Genomic DNA, 19,310 nt, shown 5'->3' on the forward strand with positions numbered 1-19,310 from the left:
CAAGGCCCAGAGGGGAAACTCCATTAGCTGGTTTGAGTCTGAATTATTTGCTCGATCTTTTTAATGATTGACCAGCTGAATTAGATCAGTGAAGCGTCTAAAGACATTTCCCGAGATATTGCTCCGGTCACAGGGGAGGGGAAGGCGGGGCATTGAGGCAGCACGTTGTCCCTGGCAATGTCGTCGCAGCGAGAGGCGATGAAGACCCACGATCCTCCTCCCCCAGGACATGGCGCAGCTGGCGCAAACGGCAAAGCCAGGCAAAGGCACGGCTGGCCACCCGCCCGCCCCAGACAGTGTCCCTTAAATTAAGAATGGAACCCTAAAGGAAGGAAACCCACTGTTTGAAAGCCCTTTCAGTGAGTGGTTGGCTTACATGGCCAAGGCCTGCTTGAACAGAAACGTCTTTGCTGCCAGCAGAAGGACTAGCCAGGCTAGTTTGCCTCGGCAGGGAGTTCCACAGCCAGGGAGCAGCCCTGAGAAGGCCCTGGCTCACGTCCCCACCAAACGAGCCTGTGAGAGAAGGGCCTCCCTGGAAGACCGTGAAATCCACGCAGACTCTGAGCTTGTGAAGTCGAATCCTGCGCGTTCACAGTGCGTTCTGTGAAAGGTTCAGCAGTGCACACCATTTTCGAAGTGGTTAACAGATTATTAGAGAGGCCCTTAGGAGACTTCAGATTCCAGGCTCCAAGGTCAGAGCCAGTGCCCTGACTTGGGACCCAGGAGTCCAAGTTCCCTGCCACCGCCACCGCCTCCTCCTCCTCCTCCTCTCTGGTGTGAAGAGAACTGTGCCAGCTGCCTCTGTGAACTCAGGGAGGAGGGAAAGGGGGCAGTTCTGTGGGCAGGGAAGTGGGGAGACTGGGGCGGAAGGCTTCTGAATGGCCCCCTGGCTGCCCCCGGCCTCTTGCCCTTCCGCTGCCCACCTAGCTGTGTGCAGAGCAGAGGGCGGAGTACGCCTCAGAGTTTGGAGGCTGATGGGCATCCGGATAGGATGGTGCCCTAAAGCAACTTAAAATCCCCTCTTCGCACTCCAAACTGACCCCGTGTGTGTGTGTGTGTGTGTGTGTGTGTGTGTGTGTCTAAAAAGGTGCTGCAAGAGATTGACAGGAGAGAACCTGATGCCCCTCCTTGCCCCCCCCCAACCCAAAGCCCAAGGGATCAGCCAGAAAGCTCTTTTCTCTGATTTTCAGAGGCCCCCATGAAATTGCCCTGGGAATGACAGGAGCCCTGTTATTTGCCAGGCAGGGGCTCTGCCTCCAAGGACCGCCTGCCTCTGTTGGGGCAAGACGAGCCCCCAATTGAGGCCGTGGGAGGTGGTGCCACACGGGGCCCGACTCTTCCGAGGGCAGCGCTGGTCCTGCCGTGCCGTTTTGGCACGTTCCCCGCGAGCGGTGCGTGTGCACGCGTGCCGGCAGGTGTTCCGTGCGTGGGCTTTGCGCTTCCCAAGTCGGCATGATCCCCCCCCCCCCCCGGCCTGATTTGCATGCTAATTGCAGCCTTCGGAGAACGGAGAATGGAGGAGAATATTGGAGGGCAGGAGCCTGCTAGTGGTGGGAAAGGCGCCCTCGTCTTAAGGGGGATTTGGGAAGGGCCAACGGAGGCATCGGTTGGAAACGCTGCGTACAGCTGAGGTGGGGAGCGGCTCTCAGCCTGAGGGCTGCACAGGCAGAAAAACGCCAGCCTGTTTGGGCTTCCCGCTCTTGCTGCCTGCAACTGACCCTCTGCAGAGGCATCTCGCCCCTCCAGAATAGGGAAGAAACTGCACAAAAGCCAGGAAGCAACAAGGGGTGTGTGGCCATTTGGGGGGGCTGGGGGGGTTGGACCCCCAGCAGGACAGGACAGTTTGGCCACCTCCGTCATGCTGCCGGGGCCCTGGGCAAAGGGCTGGTAAGGGCTACTAAAATGTCCGAGGAAAGGGAACGGCTTGGGAGAGTCACATGGGATCCTACACGGGAGGGGCCCCACCAGAGCCCCGGTTGCCCCCCCCCCCAACAAACCGGCTTCATGGGTAACGGCATGGCGAACATTGTGTGTGTGGGGGGAGGATTTCCCTTCCAAGACGAGAACTCCAGGTCAGCCAATGAAGCCGGTTTGTGGAAGGGGCCAACCAGAGCTCCCTCATCACCGATGCGCCTGGTCTTGTGTAACTCCCTGCCACAAGATGCAGCAGTGTCCTTCCAGCCTCGAGAGTGATTCCAGTGGGCCTGTGGGGCAGAACCTCTAAGAGCAGAGTTCCATCTGCGTCCAGCCCCTCGTGAGCCAATGGGTGGAAACACACACCCCTTTGTCTCCTCCTCAGGCCTCCCTGGACTTCGTGAGAAGCGGCGAATACCAGCTGGAGCGGATGGGGGTCCCCTATGCAGCCAAAGCTCACACAAAGTCGCCCTTCGATCCGGAGAACAGGAGAGTGAAAGGGGACTACTGAGCCTGGTGGACAGAGACCGCTGTATGGATGGAGAAGAGACAAAGGCCTTGGACTGCGAGGGGCTCACGATTCAGCCGGTCCTTCCCACAGCCCTGTAAGGACACCAGAAGAGCCCTGAGGCTGGATCGGGCTGCAAGGGGCGGGGGCGGGGGTGGGGGTCTCCCAAGCAGGGCAGGCTGGGGGCATTCATCTCCATCATCCCATGCGGCCACTGAGCGTGGCCCTCTCGCTGGCTGAGCTTTGGTAACAATCGCGTGGTCGGGCACCCAGCTGCCCCTCCTGGCATGAATGGCCAGTTACTGCCAGAGGACACCCCCCCACTCACCCCCCCCCCAGAGCCTTCTGTCTCCTTTTGCCCTTAATTACAAAATCATTAGAGACCTCCGAGTACATTAACAGTCGAACTTTGCATATAAATAAAACTAACATTTGCCCTGCAAATGGCACCATTTGTGCTGGATCACATCATTCCCACCAGGAGTATGGAGTGGGGCGGGGGGGGGGGACACACACACCTCGGAAGCTGCCTTAGGCTGGATCAAGACCCACCTCGGAAAAGGGGGGGTCCTCAGGAGGCCACGCCCCTTTCTCCCATTGGGCGGTTTCCCAGCTGTTGTGGAGTTTTCCTGTCGTACCAAAATGCTGAAATGCCGCTCTAGGATCTTTGCTGCTGGCAGGAAGAAGCTTCAAGGTAAAAAGTGCTGGCATTTCGGGGGGGGGGGCTTTTGCCTTTGACCAACCCACTCTTTTCCATCCCTTCAGCCTTTGGGATGAAAGCCCCAAACATCCCTGCCGCAGTGGCTCTTTTTAAGTCTGCTTCCAGCCAGTGACAGATGGGCGTCGCTTCAGCCTCCCTGGGGTGGAAATGCCCCTCTTGACCTCCTGCAAACCTCCTTCCGCTCCTCCCTACTTCCTAAATCTCCCTTTTCTTCCCCTCCGTCGATGAATTAATCCATGAATTACACTTAAATACAGTTGCATATTACTCAAGCCTCCGTTTGACCCTCTCTGATTAATCAGCGGAAACTTAAAATGATTCACCAGCCGCTTAGACCTGGGGATTTGAGCTCAACACTTGGAAAACATCGCCTTTGGGTTCTTGGAGGACACCCCTGGCGGCGGACTCATGCTTGGGGAAACAGCGTCGCCTCCTGCACAAGAGCCCTTCCCGCTCCCCTCCCTGGGCGGGATGCATCCCAGCCCTCAGACTGCGGAAGGAAGGGGCGGCAGGGATGGGGGCAGGCAGAGAGGCCTTCCCAAGGCCTCCTTACCTTCGTCCCGGCTTCAGTTCAGTGAAAGCAGAGCGGCTCAGGCTGCGCGGTGGAGGCGGAGCTGCTTTGGACCAGGTGCCTTAGAGGGGGTCCGCATGCCCTGGAAGAGACCGCCATGGCCAGGCGTGCGGGAAGGCAGTCCTGTGCGGTGCAGCGCTCCCTTGGGGGGTCAGCCGCTTTGGGGGCAGTCCAGAGAAAGTAGGAGAAGGAGGGCGGCAGTAGCGGAGGGGCAAATTTGGAATTTGACACCCCTCCCCCCATAGCTACGCCCTCGAGGAGAGCCCCAAAATGTAGGCAGTCGGGTTGACGCCCATCCACAAACCAGTTCCAGGAGCTTTCATCTCAGCCGGGAGCAACAGGTCTTTGGTAACGCGGATGCGTTTTCCTTGCCCATTCAAGACCAAACATCCCCAAAAGGTGTTGCATTACAACAGGGATCAATCGGTGGTCATTGGGAACGTCAGTTCCCACCCTCAACTGCTGTGGAAATTGCAGCTAAACTCAGAGGACACAGGGAAGTCAAGGGGGGGGGCAGGCAGATGACATCAGCATCCCCACGAGTAAGTCCTGGGCCTTTGACCCTGTGAGACTCGGTCCCATGGCACGGAGCCTGGGGAAGAAGTGGCTCTTCATTACCCTCCTTCACACATACGCAAACCTGCCCGTGTACCCTTGAGTCCGACAAAACTGGATACAGAGGGATGTTTTGCACAGGTGTGGGGTGCAAGTGGGCCTTTAGTGCCGTGGCTTCGACTCTCTGGAACTCCCCGGGGGTCTGGAAACAAAGGCCTCTGAGGAGAGACTGGAAGAACTGGGCATGTTTAGCCTGGAGAAGAGAAGGCTGAGGGGAGACCTGAGAGCACTCTTCAATTACTTGAAAGGTTTTCACACAGAGGACAGCCAGGATCTCTTCTTGACCCTCCCAGAGTGCAGGACACGGAATAACAGGCTCAAGTTACAGGAAGTCAGATTCCGGCTGGACATCAGGAAAAACGTCCTGACTGATAGAGCAGTACGACAATGGAACCCATGACCCAGGGAGGCTGTGGACTCTCCCACCCAAAAGGCCTTCAACAGGCAGCTGGACAACCATCTGTCAGGGATGCTGTAGGGTGTATTCCTGCATTGAGCAGGGGGTTGGACTGGATGGCCTTAGAGGCCCCTTCCAACTCTACTATTCTAGGATTCTGTGATACCTCTAGAAATCAGGCAGGCACCCACCATTTAGGTTTCTGGCACCTACTAAAACATGTCTTCTGCAACAGTCATTCCCAGGAAGCTAATCTTGTCCTTTGCGGATCACTAAGTAAATATCTTTATTATATTCATTCATTAACTAATTATTTAAAAGGAAACTAGGGAAATTAGATCACTGACAGAAATATTACAAAGAAATGACACAGCTTTATTTTGCCATCGGTGTTTATAGAAAGGTTTGATGAGGAGACCAACCCTGGAGCACCAGACTGGCCAGTGGGCCCTTACAGCAGTCATCGCGGGTGAGAAAGACGGAGGCAGGGCTCTGGAGCTGCCCAGCGTGGGAGAGGCAGGCAGCTCAGAGGAGGTGGGGTAAGGACCACAGCCTTGGCACAGAAGCTGGAGTCACCGGGCACTGTTGCCCAGGACCAGTGCCGGCCCCAGGCTGTGGGGCCGCCTTCATCAAGACCCGCCCAGTGCGCTCCCCCTTCCCACCGGCTGCTCATGCTCCTCCTCAATCTCTCAATTAGCAAACACAGAGCTGGAAGAGACAGGCAGACACTCAACAGGTGAAGCCTGAACATCAGGTCTGCCACAACTATGGCAGACACAGTTTCTCCCCGCCCGCCCGCCCACCTGCCCGCCCTTGGGTAAATAAAGGATCAGCTCTCATTCAGCCAGGTGTGGTGCTCCTGCCACGGGCCGTTCTCTGGGGCGGGGAGAGGGGCTGGTGCTGGCTGAGCACTGGGGGGGGCTGGCCTCTCCTTGGTCATCATGGCTTTATTTACCAATGTGATTGACGGGTTTGTGTCTGCGAGTCGAGCGCTGAGGCGGCAGAGAAATCCGAGCGGGGCCCAACCAAGAGGAGGGCTGTCCGGCCGGCTGTCCGGCCGGCTCTTAGGTCGCTGCCGCCTTGTCAAGTTGGACCACCGTGGGAGAGGCGGCGAGGAGACGGCCCAGGCGGCCCTCACAGTGCGGGCCCGGCTCCGGCAGCGCCTCCACGATCTTCGGCAGCGGCTGCTTCTCCCATTCGCCCTGTGGAGAGAAGGGAGGGGGCAGAAGCAGCGTAAGGAGCAACCGGCTTCATCCAGCACAGGGCCCCTATGGGCGAGCGCCCCCCTTCCTTCATCAGAAAGCCTTTGGTGGAGGCTGTCAGCGCTGCACACTGTGGGAGAGCATGGTGAACTGGGGAAGGCATTCTGTGCAAAGCCAGCAATCCCCTTCTCACCAGCGGCCGTTCATGGCGCATCAGCTGCAGCCAACGTGCTTCTGCGATGCAGCCTCCAATTGCCGTTGTGCCTGGTACGGATGCCAGAGCCGCCCCGGGAATGGCCAACTAGGACATCAAGCCCATGAAGTCAGCACTCAAGAGCCTCGTTTCTTTTCCATCCAAACTCTGGTGCTCACGCCAGGACACTCGAAAGCCAAGGGGATGGTTGAGATGCACCAGAGCAGCTGGTGTGCCCCATGGCCCTCCTGAGGCATCCCGAGATCCTGTGAATTGTGGGTCTTTGGGGGGCCTTGTTTGGTGATGGTTCCAGTCCCTCCCGGAAGGCAGGACCCAGAAGGCGGTGCTGGGAGACCCCTGCTCAACCCCTCGGCCTATAATTCTCCTCTGTCCCGTGTTGCTTAACGTCTACATGAAAACCCAGGAGGAGCTTCTCTGGAGCTTGGGAGTTCGGCATCACCCGTTTGCATCCAAGGAATGCTGGCAACTCATCATAGAATTGGGAGGGACCCTGGAGAACATCTAGTCCACTCCCTTACCCAGACCTGCCTGGGGCAGCTGCAGCATCCCTGACGGGTGGGCGCCTAGCCTCATGTGGAACACCTCCAGCGAAGGAGAATCCGCCACCTCCTGAGGCACACTCCGTTCTACTGCCGAACTGGTTTGTTACAAAATGAACGTCACCAGAATATGTAAGGAATGAGAGCTCTGCTTGTTTCAGTTTTATCTTTCCTTTAAAAACTACAACAGCACACACCCTTAATACTTGCCCCAAATGGGAACACCACAGTGTGGGGAAAGAAAAGGGACATTTTCCCACCATCTGGTTAAAGAACGACATCTGCCTTGACTAACCTGTTGTGCTCCAGATGGATTGCAACTCCCATCTGGATGATGGGAGTTGCAGTCCCACACATCGCGAGGGCGCGCGGTTGAGGAAGGCTGAACTGGATGGTCCCTCCGGGGCCCTGTGACCTTTTTTGCACCAAGAAGCCAAGAAAATGAACTTTGTCCAAAGGCTCCTGGAGTCTCAACGGAGAAGCCTGCACACACACCCCGTATGGTTCCCCATCGGCTCATCCCCCTCCCCTGTACCTACCGGAAAACGGACAGCGGAGGACTTGTTGCAATGCATAGAAATTGGGGCAAAGTCGTACAGGGATTTCAGGACACCTCTGCTGAAAGAATTCCATGGAACAGAGGAAAACTGCTGTGTGACAGATGTCTCTGGGCATGTGCAGATATCCTCGTCATTAAACCTACCAGAAGGAGAAATGTCTCATATCAGGAAAAGGGATGAAAAATGGGAGAAGCAGCAAAGCTACAAAAAGGTACTAAGAGATATAAGGAATTTTCATAGCAAGAGATACATCATCCCCAGCCTGTTTCAACACAACCTTCCTCGGGGGCTCTGAAAGAAAGACGCGGTCCCCATACCTGCGCCCCCTCCCCCACCCAAGGAGAGTCCAGCGCTTCAGGCGGCCATGTTGATCCATATTGACAAACCCATTCTTAGGGGGTTTCATCTCCACCAGGTCTTCTGTAAAGCTGGCGGGTTTCTCTACCCCCAAATATGTCAACATTGCAACCAGGAACAATATATTGCGGCTGTGAAAACAGTGAGGATTGCAGCTCACCTCGGGGGAACAGGGAAGTCTGAGGTGCGGCGAGGGAGGGCAGGTGACACCGGTGCTCCGGCTATGAAAAAGTGCCGGCGATGCCCTCCCCATCTGTTGCCCGTTGGAAATGGATTGGAACCCAGCGCAGTTGCCCCGCCTTACCTGTTCACAAGCTTGAAATAGCGGTGCAGGTAGCCCAGATCCACCACGCTCTTACACAGCTCCAACTCCGTCTGGGGGTAGTAGTGGACGTAGTTGACACACATTTCGTCCGTGATGCCGAACCCACCCTGCGCATGAGAGGAGGAGAGAAGCAGCCGTGCACGAGCAGAGGACCAGCCCCGTGGTGCAAGGGGGCGAATGTTCAGCAGCAACATTTGCAAAGGAGAGTTTTGGGCATGGAATCCCCCCCCCCGCCCGCCCAGCTCTAAACTGGGGGCCAAGTTATATTTGCACATCTCCAGTTCTGCTCACCACAGTGGCGTCAGTCCTGTCCTCAGTGTTGTACATGCAAGTTGTTCTCAGGACGTCCCCCTGTGGATAGATAAACACGCCTTTGATACGCTCCCTGCAGAAGTTCTGACGTCACAGTGTGCAAAGCAGCTGGAGCGGAACGTCAGGTTCTGGGGAGGAAATTCCCCCAGCTGCAAAGGGTCAGTGGGGCAGCCCCCCAAACCGCTAGCTACCCACGGAAGCTGTGGAGAGGCCTTCTGCACTATGTTAGGCTTTTGATGAGTATTATAACTTCTGTGCTTCTATGGCTCTATGAGCCAGGAAGGCCTCCTTTCGGTGCAGACTTACCGGAAAGACAGACACCACTTCCTTTAACATGCGGATCTCCTAGAGGAAGAGAGGAGCCAGGCAGAGAAGCAGAGCGTTGGTCAGTGCACGGAAGTTGGGGCAGGAAGAGGAAAGTCACAAAAGGTCATGAGAGGTGGCCCTGCAGGGCACAGAACCTCTGCCGCCTGAAAACATAGGCTGCTTAGAGACTTCTGTTACATTGAGGCCTAGAAACATCGCTTTTAAAAAGACAACCAACATCAAATGACAGGATCCCCTTGATCCAAGAGGCAGCTGGACAACCATCTGTCAGGGATGCTCTAGGGTGGTTCCCTGCATCGAGTAGGTGGTTGGACTCGATGGACTTGTAAGCCCCTTCCCACTATTCTATTATTCTATGATTTGGGGAGATCTGAACCTTTCCTAGATGGCTAGTTTTGGACCTGCTTTCCATGAGAGGAAGACCTACACTCATGGAAGGTCCTTCCATCCAATTTTAGGGGATGCCTCCCCCTCCCCACTACACCACAGCTCACCCCATTCATTGGGGGCTCCCAACTCTTTGGGTAGCATTTTTAGGGGGCTGGAGGGACTGCTGTGGGAAGGAAGGGGTGGGTAAGGCCCCTTCCACCAGCAGTGCACCCAGCATCAGTCTGGATCCAACCCACTGAGCATTTAAGTGCTGTTGGAATGGCGGCCATTTATCTACTAAATCGTAAGCGATCTCGCTTGTCTTTCAAGATCTCCACAAGGTGCCAATATCGAGTTTGGGAATGTTTACATTTATCTAACTGCAATGGATGGAGCTAACAGGTGATGATTGATCAAACAAAATAATATTTAATGGGTTGACAATCCGAGTTAAATGTTTCCAAATACATATTAATGCAATAGTTCTGAATGGGGCCAACCCAGCGTTTTTTCCCCTCCCTTGCAGCCACAACTGCGCTCTGTGCACTCTCAGAGATTAAAGGCCGCCCCCCTACCTGGAAGTGAGGGCTGTAGTGGCTGTCGCGGTTGACGATTCCCCTCTCTTTGCCTCCTCGTGACAGCACCGTCACCACGCTCCTCCCGGTCAAGTGGGTGTGGAGTTGAGAGGCGAAGATGTGGATCCCGTCAGGTGGCAAAGCCTGGTGTGTGTGGGACATCCACGCGCTCAGGCCACGGCGCATCGGACCACCAAGAGCACAATCCCATCCGAGCGCCGGGGAGGGGAGGGGACGGGTGGGGGTGGGAGCACTGAGGTTACGCGTCATCGTAAATCCACGTGGAACATCTGAGTAGCCTCCGCTTCACCTCTGATGAAGCGGACCAAAGCGTCTGCTGCCAGAGTGAATGTGGTCAACTTTAAGGTGCCACAAGACTCTGTCATTTTTGCTGCAACAGCCCAACCCAGGGCTGCTACTCTGGAAATCCTGGTGGCTTTTATCACCCTTCCCAGCACAGGCCACAAGTCCTTGGCTTCGTGTGCTGCTGCCGTCAAATCCCCCTGCCCGCTGCCCCCGCTCCCAACCGCAGGGCCCCTGACCCCTCCTTCCCTGAATTCTGCCATCCCTGCAGCTGGATGAGTTATTTCCTGTCCTGTTGGGACCGAGCGGGGAAGGAGCCCGCGTGGACGGCGTACCCGGTGGAGCTGAAGAAGCTCGTGGCCGCAGACGTACTCACCAGCTGGGAGCATTTGTCGGTGCAGTACCCCGTCAAGTAGAAATGGCTCTCGCCCGGGGGGATCGCCATCACCGGCGTGTAGACCAAGCCCAGCTCCATGATGCCGGCGTCGTAACGCCGGAGCGAGGCCGTATAATAGAGGCGGATCCCGGAGGAGTCGTGGCGTCCTGGGGGAAAGCAAAAGGGCACATCCGGATCAGTGCTGTGCAAAACCTGGTCCTGGCAGGGGTGGTCTTCTTCGCAGGTAAAGATGCAGATAACAATTCATTGCATTAAGTGTGGACCCTGGGAGAAAGGCAACATATACATGAAGTAAAGATGCACCACCGGGCGATTCCCCTGGACCTCCCTGAGAGGTGGAGTCTGCCAGGTCTCCCCTTCTGCCTCCACACCCACCCACCCCACCCGCATCTCTCCATGGTTCTGGGAATGGTGCACCCCTGTCCCATCTGGCCAGCTGTGCAAGTGCGTGGGAGGACCCTTCTCGGTCCGGCTTGTCTCCTCCCACCCAGCCTGGTTCTTGGCTGCTCCTGGGCAGGCAGGCAGGAAGGGCCTCCCTTCCCAGCTGAGCCTCACGTGAGCAACAGGGTCTACCTGACTCTTGCATTTCTGGTTTTGGTCTTGGCTGCTGCTTTGCTCTCTGGCCTGAACTGCTTCCCCCAAGTCTTGCCAGAGGGGGACGTCTTAAAACCTGACTCTGGGTTTCTGTTTGGGAAAAGCAACCAGCCTGAGGGTTTCCCCCTCCCCTTTCTTTTCCTTTTCTTTCAGGAGATTCCCACAGCCAATAACGGCACCTTCCTAGCCAACCTGGGAATGTCAGGACGTGGGGACTTTGTGGTGTGCCCACAACAGCGCTGGGTGACGCACCGCCTTCCTTTGCCCGAGGCTGTAATTAGCAGCCGATCCGAGCGGAAGAGGCTGCCTTGGCAGCAGACTCTGACTCAGCCGGAGGTGTCTCTGCAGGGTAAGGGCCCCGCTGGGGACCAGGGTAAGATGCCAGGGTGGGGGGGGGAGCAAAAAGGGCTTGAAAACTAGCCAGGCTCGTGCGCGTGCCCCCCTACCCCCGGCCACACCCACCCACAGCCCTGCTGAGTTGTTCTTCTGCAGGAACATGCTGCTGAAACCTGCAGGAGCCCCACGGGGGCCTTCCCTTCCTCATTGCGGAGCTGCACTGATGAGACAAGAGGCATCTGGAGCATTTCTCATCGCCTTGCGGGGGGGACTGTACCACCATTATTTTAGTATTAATGGCACACAACCAATTTAAAATAAACACAAGAAAGAACATCAGGACGATAACACTATTGAAGTGTGTGTGTGTGGGGGAAGGCTAGGTGTGTGTCTTCACTCCCATTTCTGAAAGCCATTCAGAGCTTTAAAGGTGAAGACCAACGTCTTGCATTGAGCCCTAGGAAAACACTGGCAACCAGTGCAGATCTTTTAGGATGGGGAATCTGCTCCCCAAACCGTGCTCCGGTTAGCAGCCCAGCTGCTGCATTTTGCGCCTATGGAAGCTTTTGGACGCTCCTCAAGGGTGGCCCCATGTGGAGGGCATCCCAGTTGCCTACTTGCAGCGTGGCCAAGCCATGGATGACAGCTGCCCAATTGCAACTGCTTGGGCTACTTCTGCAGATATGGGGTGCCTTGAAGCTGTGAAGGAAAGGGAGATCGCTTGTTTATTTGGGGCACAGTCCAGATTATCTAACTCCTTCTGAGCTTCTGTCTCCAGCTTGGGCACATCACATGGATAAGAATAACCAGGCAGATACTATTGGCTCTTAGGGAAGAAGCCAACCTGTTATTGAGAGCTGAGCCACCTCCCAGCACACGGAGCGTGGTGTGACTGAAGAGCAGCACAGATGCTTTGGCTTTCTAAAATTACTCTCAGGAAGCCAAGGAGCAAGAAACTCGGAGTTTATGTAAATGCCGTCACTCGGTGCCTCATCTTCCCTCTTCTTCAAAAACCCGCCCAAGCGCAGTGGAAGTGAGAGCCGCCATCTCTAGCCTGCTCTTTCGGAAGGCATCTCCAGGAACTCAGCAGCCACTGTGCCGTGAGGAAGCGGCCGCACTGTCCTGGCTCACGGGGCAGGCAGGAGGGGGCGTCCGTGGCCTTGCCCCAAACAAGCACCTGCACAGGGAGGCCTTGCGCAAGAGGGGAGGCCCACAGCTGCCGGGATGGTATGGAGCCTCCCTCACCTGTTGGGAGGACGGACGGAAGGGCTGCTCTCCTGGCGGAACTCCCAGCTGCCTGGAAGTCAGACTCAGCGGCATAAAAGGTTGCACAGGCTGCATATCACCAGCTAGCAAAGGGCGCAGGAGCCCTGCCTCAGGATGCCGTGGCAGCTGACTCCCTCCTCACTAGTGCATCCAGGTGGCCTACTCTACACTGGGCAGTCCTCTCTTCGAAGGGCTGTCCCGTCCAATCCCAGAGGGAAGCCAAAGACGCATCAGTGGCGGGAGTGGCAGAGCCCCACGCCATGCTCAGCACCCGGGCCATGGCGTGGGCTCACAGGGCACTTCAGCACCACCTTTCCCCACTGTGGCAAGAGACGCATTGCACTTTGGTTGAAATGAGAGCCACGAGTGCTCCGCTTGCACCTGTGCACATAAGGAGTGTGTGCACATTGTACACACAAGCCTTTGTCCTCTTCCTGGGAGATGCCTTGTCTCGCCCGAAAGTCACCCAGTGAGCTTCATGGCCAAGTGGGGACTTGAACCTGCGTCTCCCCAGTCCAACACTCTCACCACTAGGCCACACTCGCTGTGGTCTGTTCCCCTGGCTGCCTCCCTCCGCTCCAAGAGCTGCCTCCCCCGCTTCCAAAATTGGGGCAGCAAACCCCCTCCTGGGGGCTCTTGCCTGGGTCCAGAGCCGCGCCTACCTTTGAGCTCCAGGGGATTGTGGTAGTGAACCTCCAGGCGCAGGAATCTGGAGGAGCCCGGTCCTCCGAAGGCAAGGCCTGCCTCTTCTGGGTAGTAAAAGGCCTGTGAGGAGAGGAATGGGCCAGAGCTTGCGGGAGGGCACCACGGATCCTCGTTCTCAACCCTCGGTGGCAGTTCTTGCGCTGACCCGGTGGTGGCCATTGGGTGGGAGGGAGGGAGGGACGCGCGGACGCACCTGTGCCCCCATGGCCCAGGCGGCCAGGACATGCCTGCAGTAGTTGAGCCGTTCCGGCTTCATCTTGGAGTCGCATGGCCCGCTGTAACGCGGGAAGGTCTTGAACTGTGCTGCGCATTGGAAGACCTCCATGTGGTGGACAAGGGCTTCGTTGCCCTCCGTGGCAACCGGTTCGTACTGTAAAGAAGGAAAGGACTCGGGTGAATGGATGCCGCCGTTGAGCCGGCGCTCTAAAGGCAGGGGACGCAACGCGTGGGACGCAGGACCCCAGATGCCCCCGCTACGCCTTCCCTGAGGGACCCCGGAGGTGCCGTCCCCCTCCCGCCTTTTCATTCCTTGAAATACGCAACCAACAAATGCTCTTGCCGGCGGGGGAGGCTCCAGCCGCTGCCCTCTTCAGGGGCCAGGAACGCCTCAGGGGTGCAGGTGGGGCTCAGAGGCTTTCTCGGGCAATGAAGAGGGGCCGGCGCTTCCCTCTGCCACCAAGGAAGAGGCACCGCTTCTTGCCTCTCCCCACCCCACACGGAGAAGCAGGGAGGTTGTCTCCCAGTGGTGGGTCCATGGGGCTGGCTCTCCCTACTGGCCTCTGGGGAGAGGGATTCCCACAGGCCCAGTCAGCCCCACCGGAGCACTGTTACTCAGCCCCTGGCGAAGAGTGTAGAGACGGAACAACCTGTTGCCCCAAGGCCAGTCTTGAAGACGGGCAGAGCTCCTACTTGACCCCGAAGCAAGCGGCTCATCCTGTGCTGCAACACCTCGCTCACGCCCCACCTCCAGCCCACTTGGGCCTGGCCAAAGGAACGGCGCGGTGGTGCGGAGGAGCCGCTACAAACGGGCTCCTTGCTGGCGCCGGGGAGCGACGCGCCTCCTTCCCACCTTGCCCGCTCTTCGGCATCCGCACCTGGGGTGTTGGCCACCTTGGGAGGCTTCTTCTGTGGGCGGCGGTGACTTTGAGATCTGCTGAAGCACCCCATTCCTCCCCCACCCCCGCCTCGCAAGCAACCGGCCCTGACAAATGCACTGCACAGCTGATGAGTAAGGAGTTTGGCTGGAAAGGCCCCCTCGGCAGCTCGGCTTCCCCACCGTTAGCTCAGTTCTCCGATTTCACTCTTGCACTGTTGGAGCGTGAGCAGCTCGTGCCAGACCCGGCGAGGGAGGGAGGGAGCGCCCGGCGTTGCAAGGACTGAGGTGACATTAAGGGGGCGGGGGTCAGGGGGTTGGTTCAGAAGAAATCTGTGGGAGGGGGAGAGAGATAGCGCATTCTTCCCTGCTATTTCTGTCTTCTGGGCCAAAGCGAGAGGCAGGTGACCAGGCAGGATGCAAATGGGGAAGAGGAGGAGGGGCAACTCCTGCGGGCCCCTGCTAAGGTTGGCGTGGTGCCCCACGATGCCCACCCTTGACATCAGCCCTGAAGCCACCCACCATGACAATGTGATGCTTTGCAAAGCCTTCTGGAAGCTCCTGGACATAGCACCAGTAGGTGGTCTCTTGGCTGGGTATCTCCACATCAGGGGCTCTGATCTCCAAGGTCTTCAGGTCCCCAGGCAGCTGAGGGATGTGGATCTTGGGTTTCAGGAGCTGCACCCTTTGCAGTCCTTTCTGGAGGATCGCAGAAACATTGATGGCTTGGAGGGAAGGGAATGGTTTCGCCAGAATCCCATAGATGAGATGTACGGTGCCATCCTGAGATGAGAAACAGGAGGCCCCACGGTCAGTGACCCCATGCTGCTTTGCGGGGGGCGGGAATGCCAGGTGCCCTGGAGCATGTGCCAGGAAGCCTGTGGGTGAAACCCTGGCTCCTCTGCTCCCACCACCTCCTTGGGTGTTGGCTAGAGGAAGCCATCATCATCATCATCATCAACAACAACAACAACAACAACAACAAAAAGAGAGAAGCCACCAAATGTTGAAACATCTCAGGATTAAGATGTCAACTTCCTGGCATGGTTTGATGGGAAGCATACGGAGGTTGAAAGGATGACTGAACCATCATGAATGAGCAGATGACACAAACCATAACTCAAATGAGATGAGATAAAAGCATCCATTGTATGTCATATGCATCACCATATAGAGAAGCACAAAACCAAAACAGCGACCAGCAACCCATTTTTTACAAGAAGAATGGAGCTCATAAAATAATGGATTTCAAGACCACAAATATTATCGTTATAAAGCTCTCTTTAGGCGTACGGCCTGTGAAACCCTCTGTTGGTGTCTCATTTAAATGTACTAAGTGATGACTCGATGGAAGGACATGGAAAGGGCCCCGGAGCTGGATTGGGGCCCAAGGGCCTCTCCCTCTCCGGTCAAACGTTCTGTCTGCACCGAGCAGGGGGCCCTGAACCCTTCTTGGGTTCCCCAGCAGCTGGAGGTGACAGATTGTGCTGATCATCTACTGAATTAAAAGAATAGAGAGGATATCTATCTATCTATCTATCTATCTATCTATCTATCTATCTATCTATCTGCACCTACACTAGGAAAGCAGTACATGCAAATCACAATTTCACATTGTAAATTTTAAAGAACCTTTTGAAAGTTTCAAAATATTACTTTGGTGAAATACTCTAGCAGAGAAACATGCCTCAAGAACAGCGTCTGTTCGAATACTATTTTTAGAACACACGCACACGCACACACCAGGATCTGCCTTCCTTGCTCATGCAAGATTCCTCCGTCCAGCTTCGGGTGATCCCCCAACACCACAGCACGTCCCATTCTGCAGGGTCTCCTGACTCTCTGTGCAGCATTTTCAGGAGACCCCGGGGGTGGTGGTGGGGGTGGTGCGGGAAGAGTCCACTGCCAACAGCACAGTTAACCTGCAGTGTAAACCTGGGTCCAACCCATGAGGGCCAGCCCTATTTGACTTCAACCTAATTAAACTCTTTGGGCTAAGCCCTGTTTTGCCTGAGAAATGATTGCCTTAAAATTGCTTCCATTTCCACTTTAGGTCAAATGTTTGAAGTGCCTCTACTTTGAATATTTGATGTTTGGTAGATGGAATGCAATGGCATGTAGTATTTCACATGCCAAGAGCATTCGATATTGGTCAGAAGTTGACGTCTCTTCCCCAACCGTGTGCTCTGAAGATGTGTTGGAGGTCAGTCGCCAATGGTCAGGCATGCTGGGAGCTGTAGTCCAAAACATCTGCATTTGGCACCTGTCAAAACTATTGTGGGGTTTGAGGGGGGGGGTGAATTAAGAGATCACAAATCTCCCGGGCCCTGAGAAATGGGGAGGTAAAACTTCCCATTCAAAACTGAAAATCAAGACTTTGATTTCAACGCAAACCAAATGAGGAAACTGGAAATGTTTCCATGTTCATGCAATGTCTCAGTGGTCAATCTAAGCCATAATGTGCAGGGTTTCTGTGGTGCTCCTGGAACCTTTTGAAAGGCCACTCGGCACATTTTGAGCGGTTGGAGGCAGACAGGCGCTACCTCTATGAAATAGTCCTTTGGGTCGCAGGTGCTAAAGGGCCTTTTGAAGAGCAGAGCGAGGCCCCCGGGGCTTTTCTGGGCTCTGAGGAGCTCGTAGTCCTGTTGGGAGTCCATGTGCAGCTGCCCTTCCCGGTCGGTCCAGGCGTCCTGCAGAGAAAAGAAGCCAATTAGGCGTCACATCTGAGGCAGTGCAGGTCTTTGTGGTGCAGCCCTCCTGCCATTGCTGGCCAGCAAAAAGCAAGGGCCACGTTGCAGGGCTTCTCCCGGGCTAAAGAAGTGGCGAGCGTGAAAAAGGCTGCCGGCGTAAGACCACAGTTAAGGCTTTCTCATGTTGGTCCAAACTGAACGTCGAAGGGTCCCCGGCTCAATCCCAGGCATCACCTCCAGGTAGGGCTGGAGGCTGCGTCCCCCCTGCCTTGTGGAGGGGCAGCCCCCTCTGTCTACCCAGCCAAAGACTTTTGCAGCTGTTTCAGTGATCTCTGGGCTGTTTGTTGTGGTGTTTTTAAAAAATATTTGCATTGCATTTGATATTTTTAACCATTTGTATGGTAATTGAACCTTTTCACTGTTTGTAATCTACCCAAAGAACAGGCCTCCTCCAGAGAAAGATTCCATGGAATTATCTATCCCAGCATCTAAGCTAAGGGAGCACATGTGCGCCTCCTGCCTGAAGTTCCGGAAGCAGGGCCCTGGGATACACATGGGAGACGTTCAGATCGCCCTTTTTTTGATGCGTGGACCGATCCTGCACAGCTGTATGCCAAAAAGGTCCTACCGAGTGCAGCCGTCAGAAGGACGCGCCACTAAATACATGGACATCGTTCAAAGCGTTCAATAAAAGTATGACCACTTTTTCTTTCTGTTCTGCACATCTCTGTGGAGAGAAATCTCCTCTGGCAACAGCCACAATCACCCACCTTTTTTTTGAAAAAAGCCTCACCGATCAGAAAAAATGGCATTTATTATGTCACTCCATGCTAGCAATTATTTGGTGATTACTTGGAAATGTGGGAAGGAAAACTGGTCCTGCACACCCCACTTATTCATCGGCGGGAATTGTGATGGAACACGTTTGGGCTGGGGTGAGAGGGCGTACTGAACACAAAGTTTAATGCGGGAGCAAATACAGTTGGGTATATTCTGTTCCCCTTTTACGCTATAACACCTCTAAAACAAGCGTGGCTTTTGGGTGCAGAGGGCTTGTCCCTCCCAGGGGAAGCTTTCCTGGTGAGCTGCTTCAAAGTTGTCTGTTCTTTCCTTTTTCTTTTTGGAGCAAAGAATCAAAAGAGTGTACAGGGAGTGAGAAAATAACTTTGGGGTACCTCATGCTGAAGGTAAGCGGGAGTGGACTCCACCCACCCATCCCTTCGATGGGGGGACCAGACTAGCAGGCGTAAAAGAGAGGGGGTGGAGGATGGAGCGACATGGCAAAGGCCATCAAGTAGCCAGGGAGACCAGAAGGGATTTGTGCAGCCCGCAAGTCCTCCCGGCCCCTCACCTCTCTTGCCTCTGGTTGGCAACTGGCACTCACTGGGGAAGGCATTGCCCTGGCACCCCCCAACTGCTGTGGTCCTGGCCTTGCCACCAAATCTCACCTACACCTTTGCCAAGTTACAGATGCTGTTCAAGCAGGGACATCTGTGTTTGAGGGCAGCGAAAGGGATGGTGCTCCCAAGAGGGTGGGTGGATTTATTTCCTGCCGGGGAGAGGGCTCCACACCTCTCGAAGCGCTCCAAATAAACTCTGCCTCAAAACCACAGTGTTTGCATCATCACACCCAGGCAAACCAATCTCCCCACTGCCCGACAAACACCACAGGCTCAGTTAATTGGGCAAAACCCTGTTTCTGGGTCAATATTGAACTTGAAAGGAAATAGGTGCCAGGGGATTCCAACTGGAATGCTAGGGGTGCGGGGTGGGGGAAAGGTCATTCTACACATGGTTTATGTGGTAAAATCCTCGTAAGGTACATCGTCTTCCAGAACCAGGCTTTAGCAAGGGGCCAGCCAGTCCTGGGAGGGCGTCCCCTTAGCTGGCAATACCAAACGCTGGTAAATTTATTTTCCAGGTTTCTTGGGGGCTGTGCTGGGACCCAAGGAACTATTTCCAGAGCTGTGCTCAAATCAGGCTGAAATGCAACCCCAGACCCAGAGGAAGATCATTCCTGGTCACGAGCTCCAGGAAGTCGGGATGTGTGGGAACGCACTTACCGCAAAATAGGACTGGAGTCCGTCGCTCCAGAGGACGGCCAGATCAGCGTTCTCGAAGCCTCCTCGGTCCGACATGCCGAACAGGAGCCCGTATTTCAGCTCCTTGGCCAGGATCTGGAAGTGCACCTCCTCCCGGTGGTAGCTGACGTTCCACGAGAGCTCCAAGGCCCCCTGGGGGTCCAGCGGCACTTTGTACGGGAAGTAATTCTCAGCAGGAACCGTGCCCTGCAAGGCGACCACCAGGATGACCAGGAATACCGCGACCACCGTGAAATACATGGACGCCACTTCCCGCAGCCGGAAAGTCGGGCAGGAGGGCTTTGTCTGCCGCCGCCGCTGCTGCCACCCCATGGTTTG

At 55.7% G+C, this 19,310-nt stretch overlaps 2 protein-coding genes across 2 annotated transcripts in view; one reads left to right on the forward strand and one right to left on the reverse strand.

The window, feature by feature from the left end:
• SARDH (sarcosine dehydrogenase) overlaps positions 1 to 2,858 on the forward strand; it is a 30,613-nt gene extending 27,755 nt beyond the window's left edge. Inside the window, exon 22 of the mRNA XM_063144428.1 lies at positions 2,300 to 2,858. Within this exon, the coding sequence (XP_063000498.1) occupies positions 2,300 to 2,425 (126 nt within the window). The 3' untranslated portion in view covers positions 2,426 to 2,858. The remainder of the gene's footprint in view (positions 1 to 2,299) is intronic.
• Positions 2,859 to 5,777: 2,919 nt separating this feature from the next.
• DBH (dopamine beta-hydroxylase) lies at positions 5,778 to 19,310 on the reverse strand. The gene is made up of 12 exons (XM_063144643.1): positions 18,954 to 19,310; positions 16,744 to 16,890; positions 14,723 to 14,983; positions 13,301 to 13,477; positions 13,065 to 13,167; positions 10,186 to 10,352; positions 9,507 to 9,650; positions 8,542 to 8,580; positions 8,215 to 8,274; positions 7,903 to 8,030; positions 7,221 to 7,380; positions 5,778 to 5,928 (listed from the first exon to the last, which is right to left on the reverse strand). The coding sequence occupies exons 1-12, from the start codon at positions 19,302 to 19,304 to the stop codon at positions 5,791 to 5,793; spliced, it is 1,875 nt and encodes a 624-aa protein (XP_063000713.1). The 5' UTR covers positions 19,305 to 19,310; the 3' UTR covers positions 5,778 to 5,790.

This window comes from Elgaria multicarinata, chromosome 19 (genome assembly GCF_023053635.1).
Source record: "Elgaria multicarinata webbii isolate HBS135686 ecotype San Diego chromosome 19, rElgMul1.1.pri, whole genome shotgun sequence".
Taxonomy (NCBI): domain Eukaryota; kingdom Metazoa; phylum Chordata; class Lepidosauria; order Squamata; family Anguidae; genus Elgaria; species Elgaria multicarinata.

Bases quoted from the DNA above. Each gene is read 5' to 3' on its own strand.
- DBH (XM_063144643.1), bottom strand. From the start codon at position 19,304: ATGGGGTGGCAGCAGCGGCGGCGGCAGACAAAGCCCTCCTGCCCGACT. The intron at 16,891-18,953 runs GTAAGTGCGTTC...TTTTCTCTGCAG, and splicing joins GACTCCAGTCCTATTTTGCG to GACGCCTGGACCGACCGGGA. The intron at 8,581-9,506 runs GTAGGGGGGCGG...CTCTTCCTCTAG, and splicing joins ACTACAGCCCTCACTTCCAG to GAGATCCGCATGTTAAAGGA.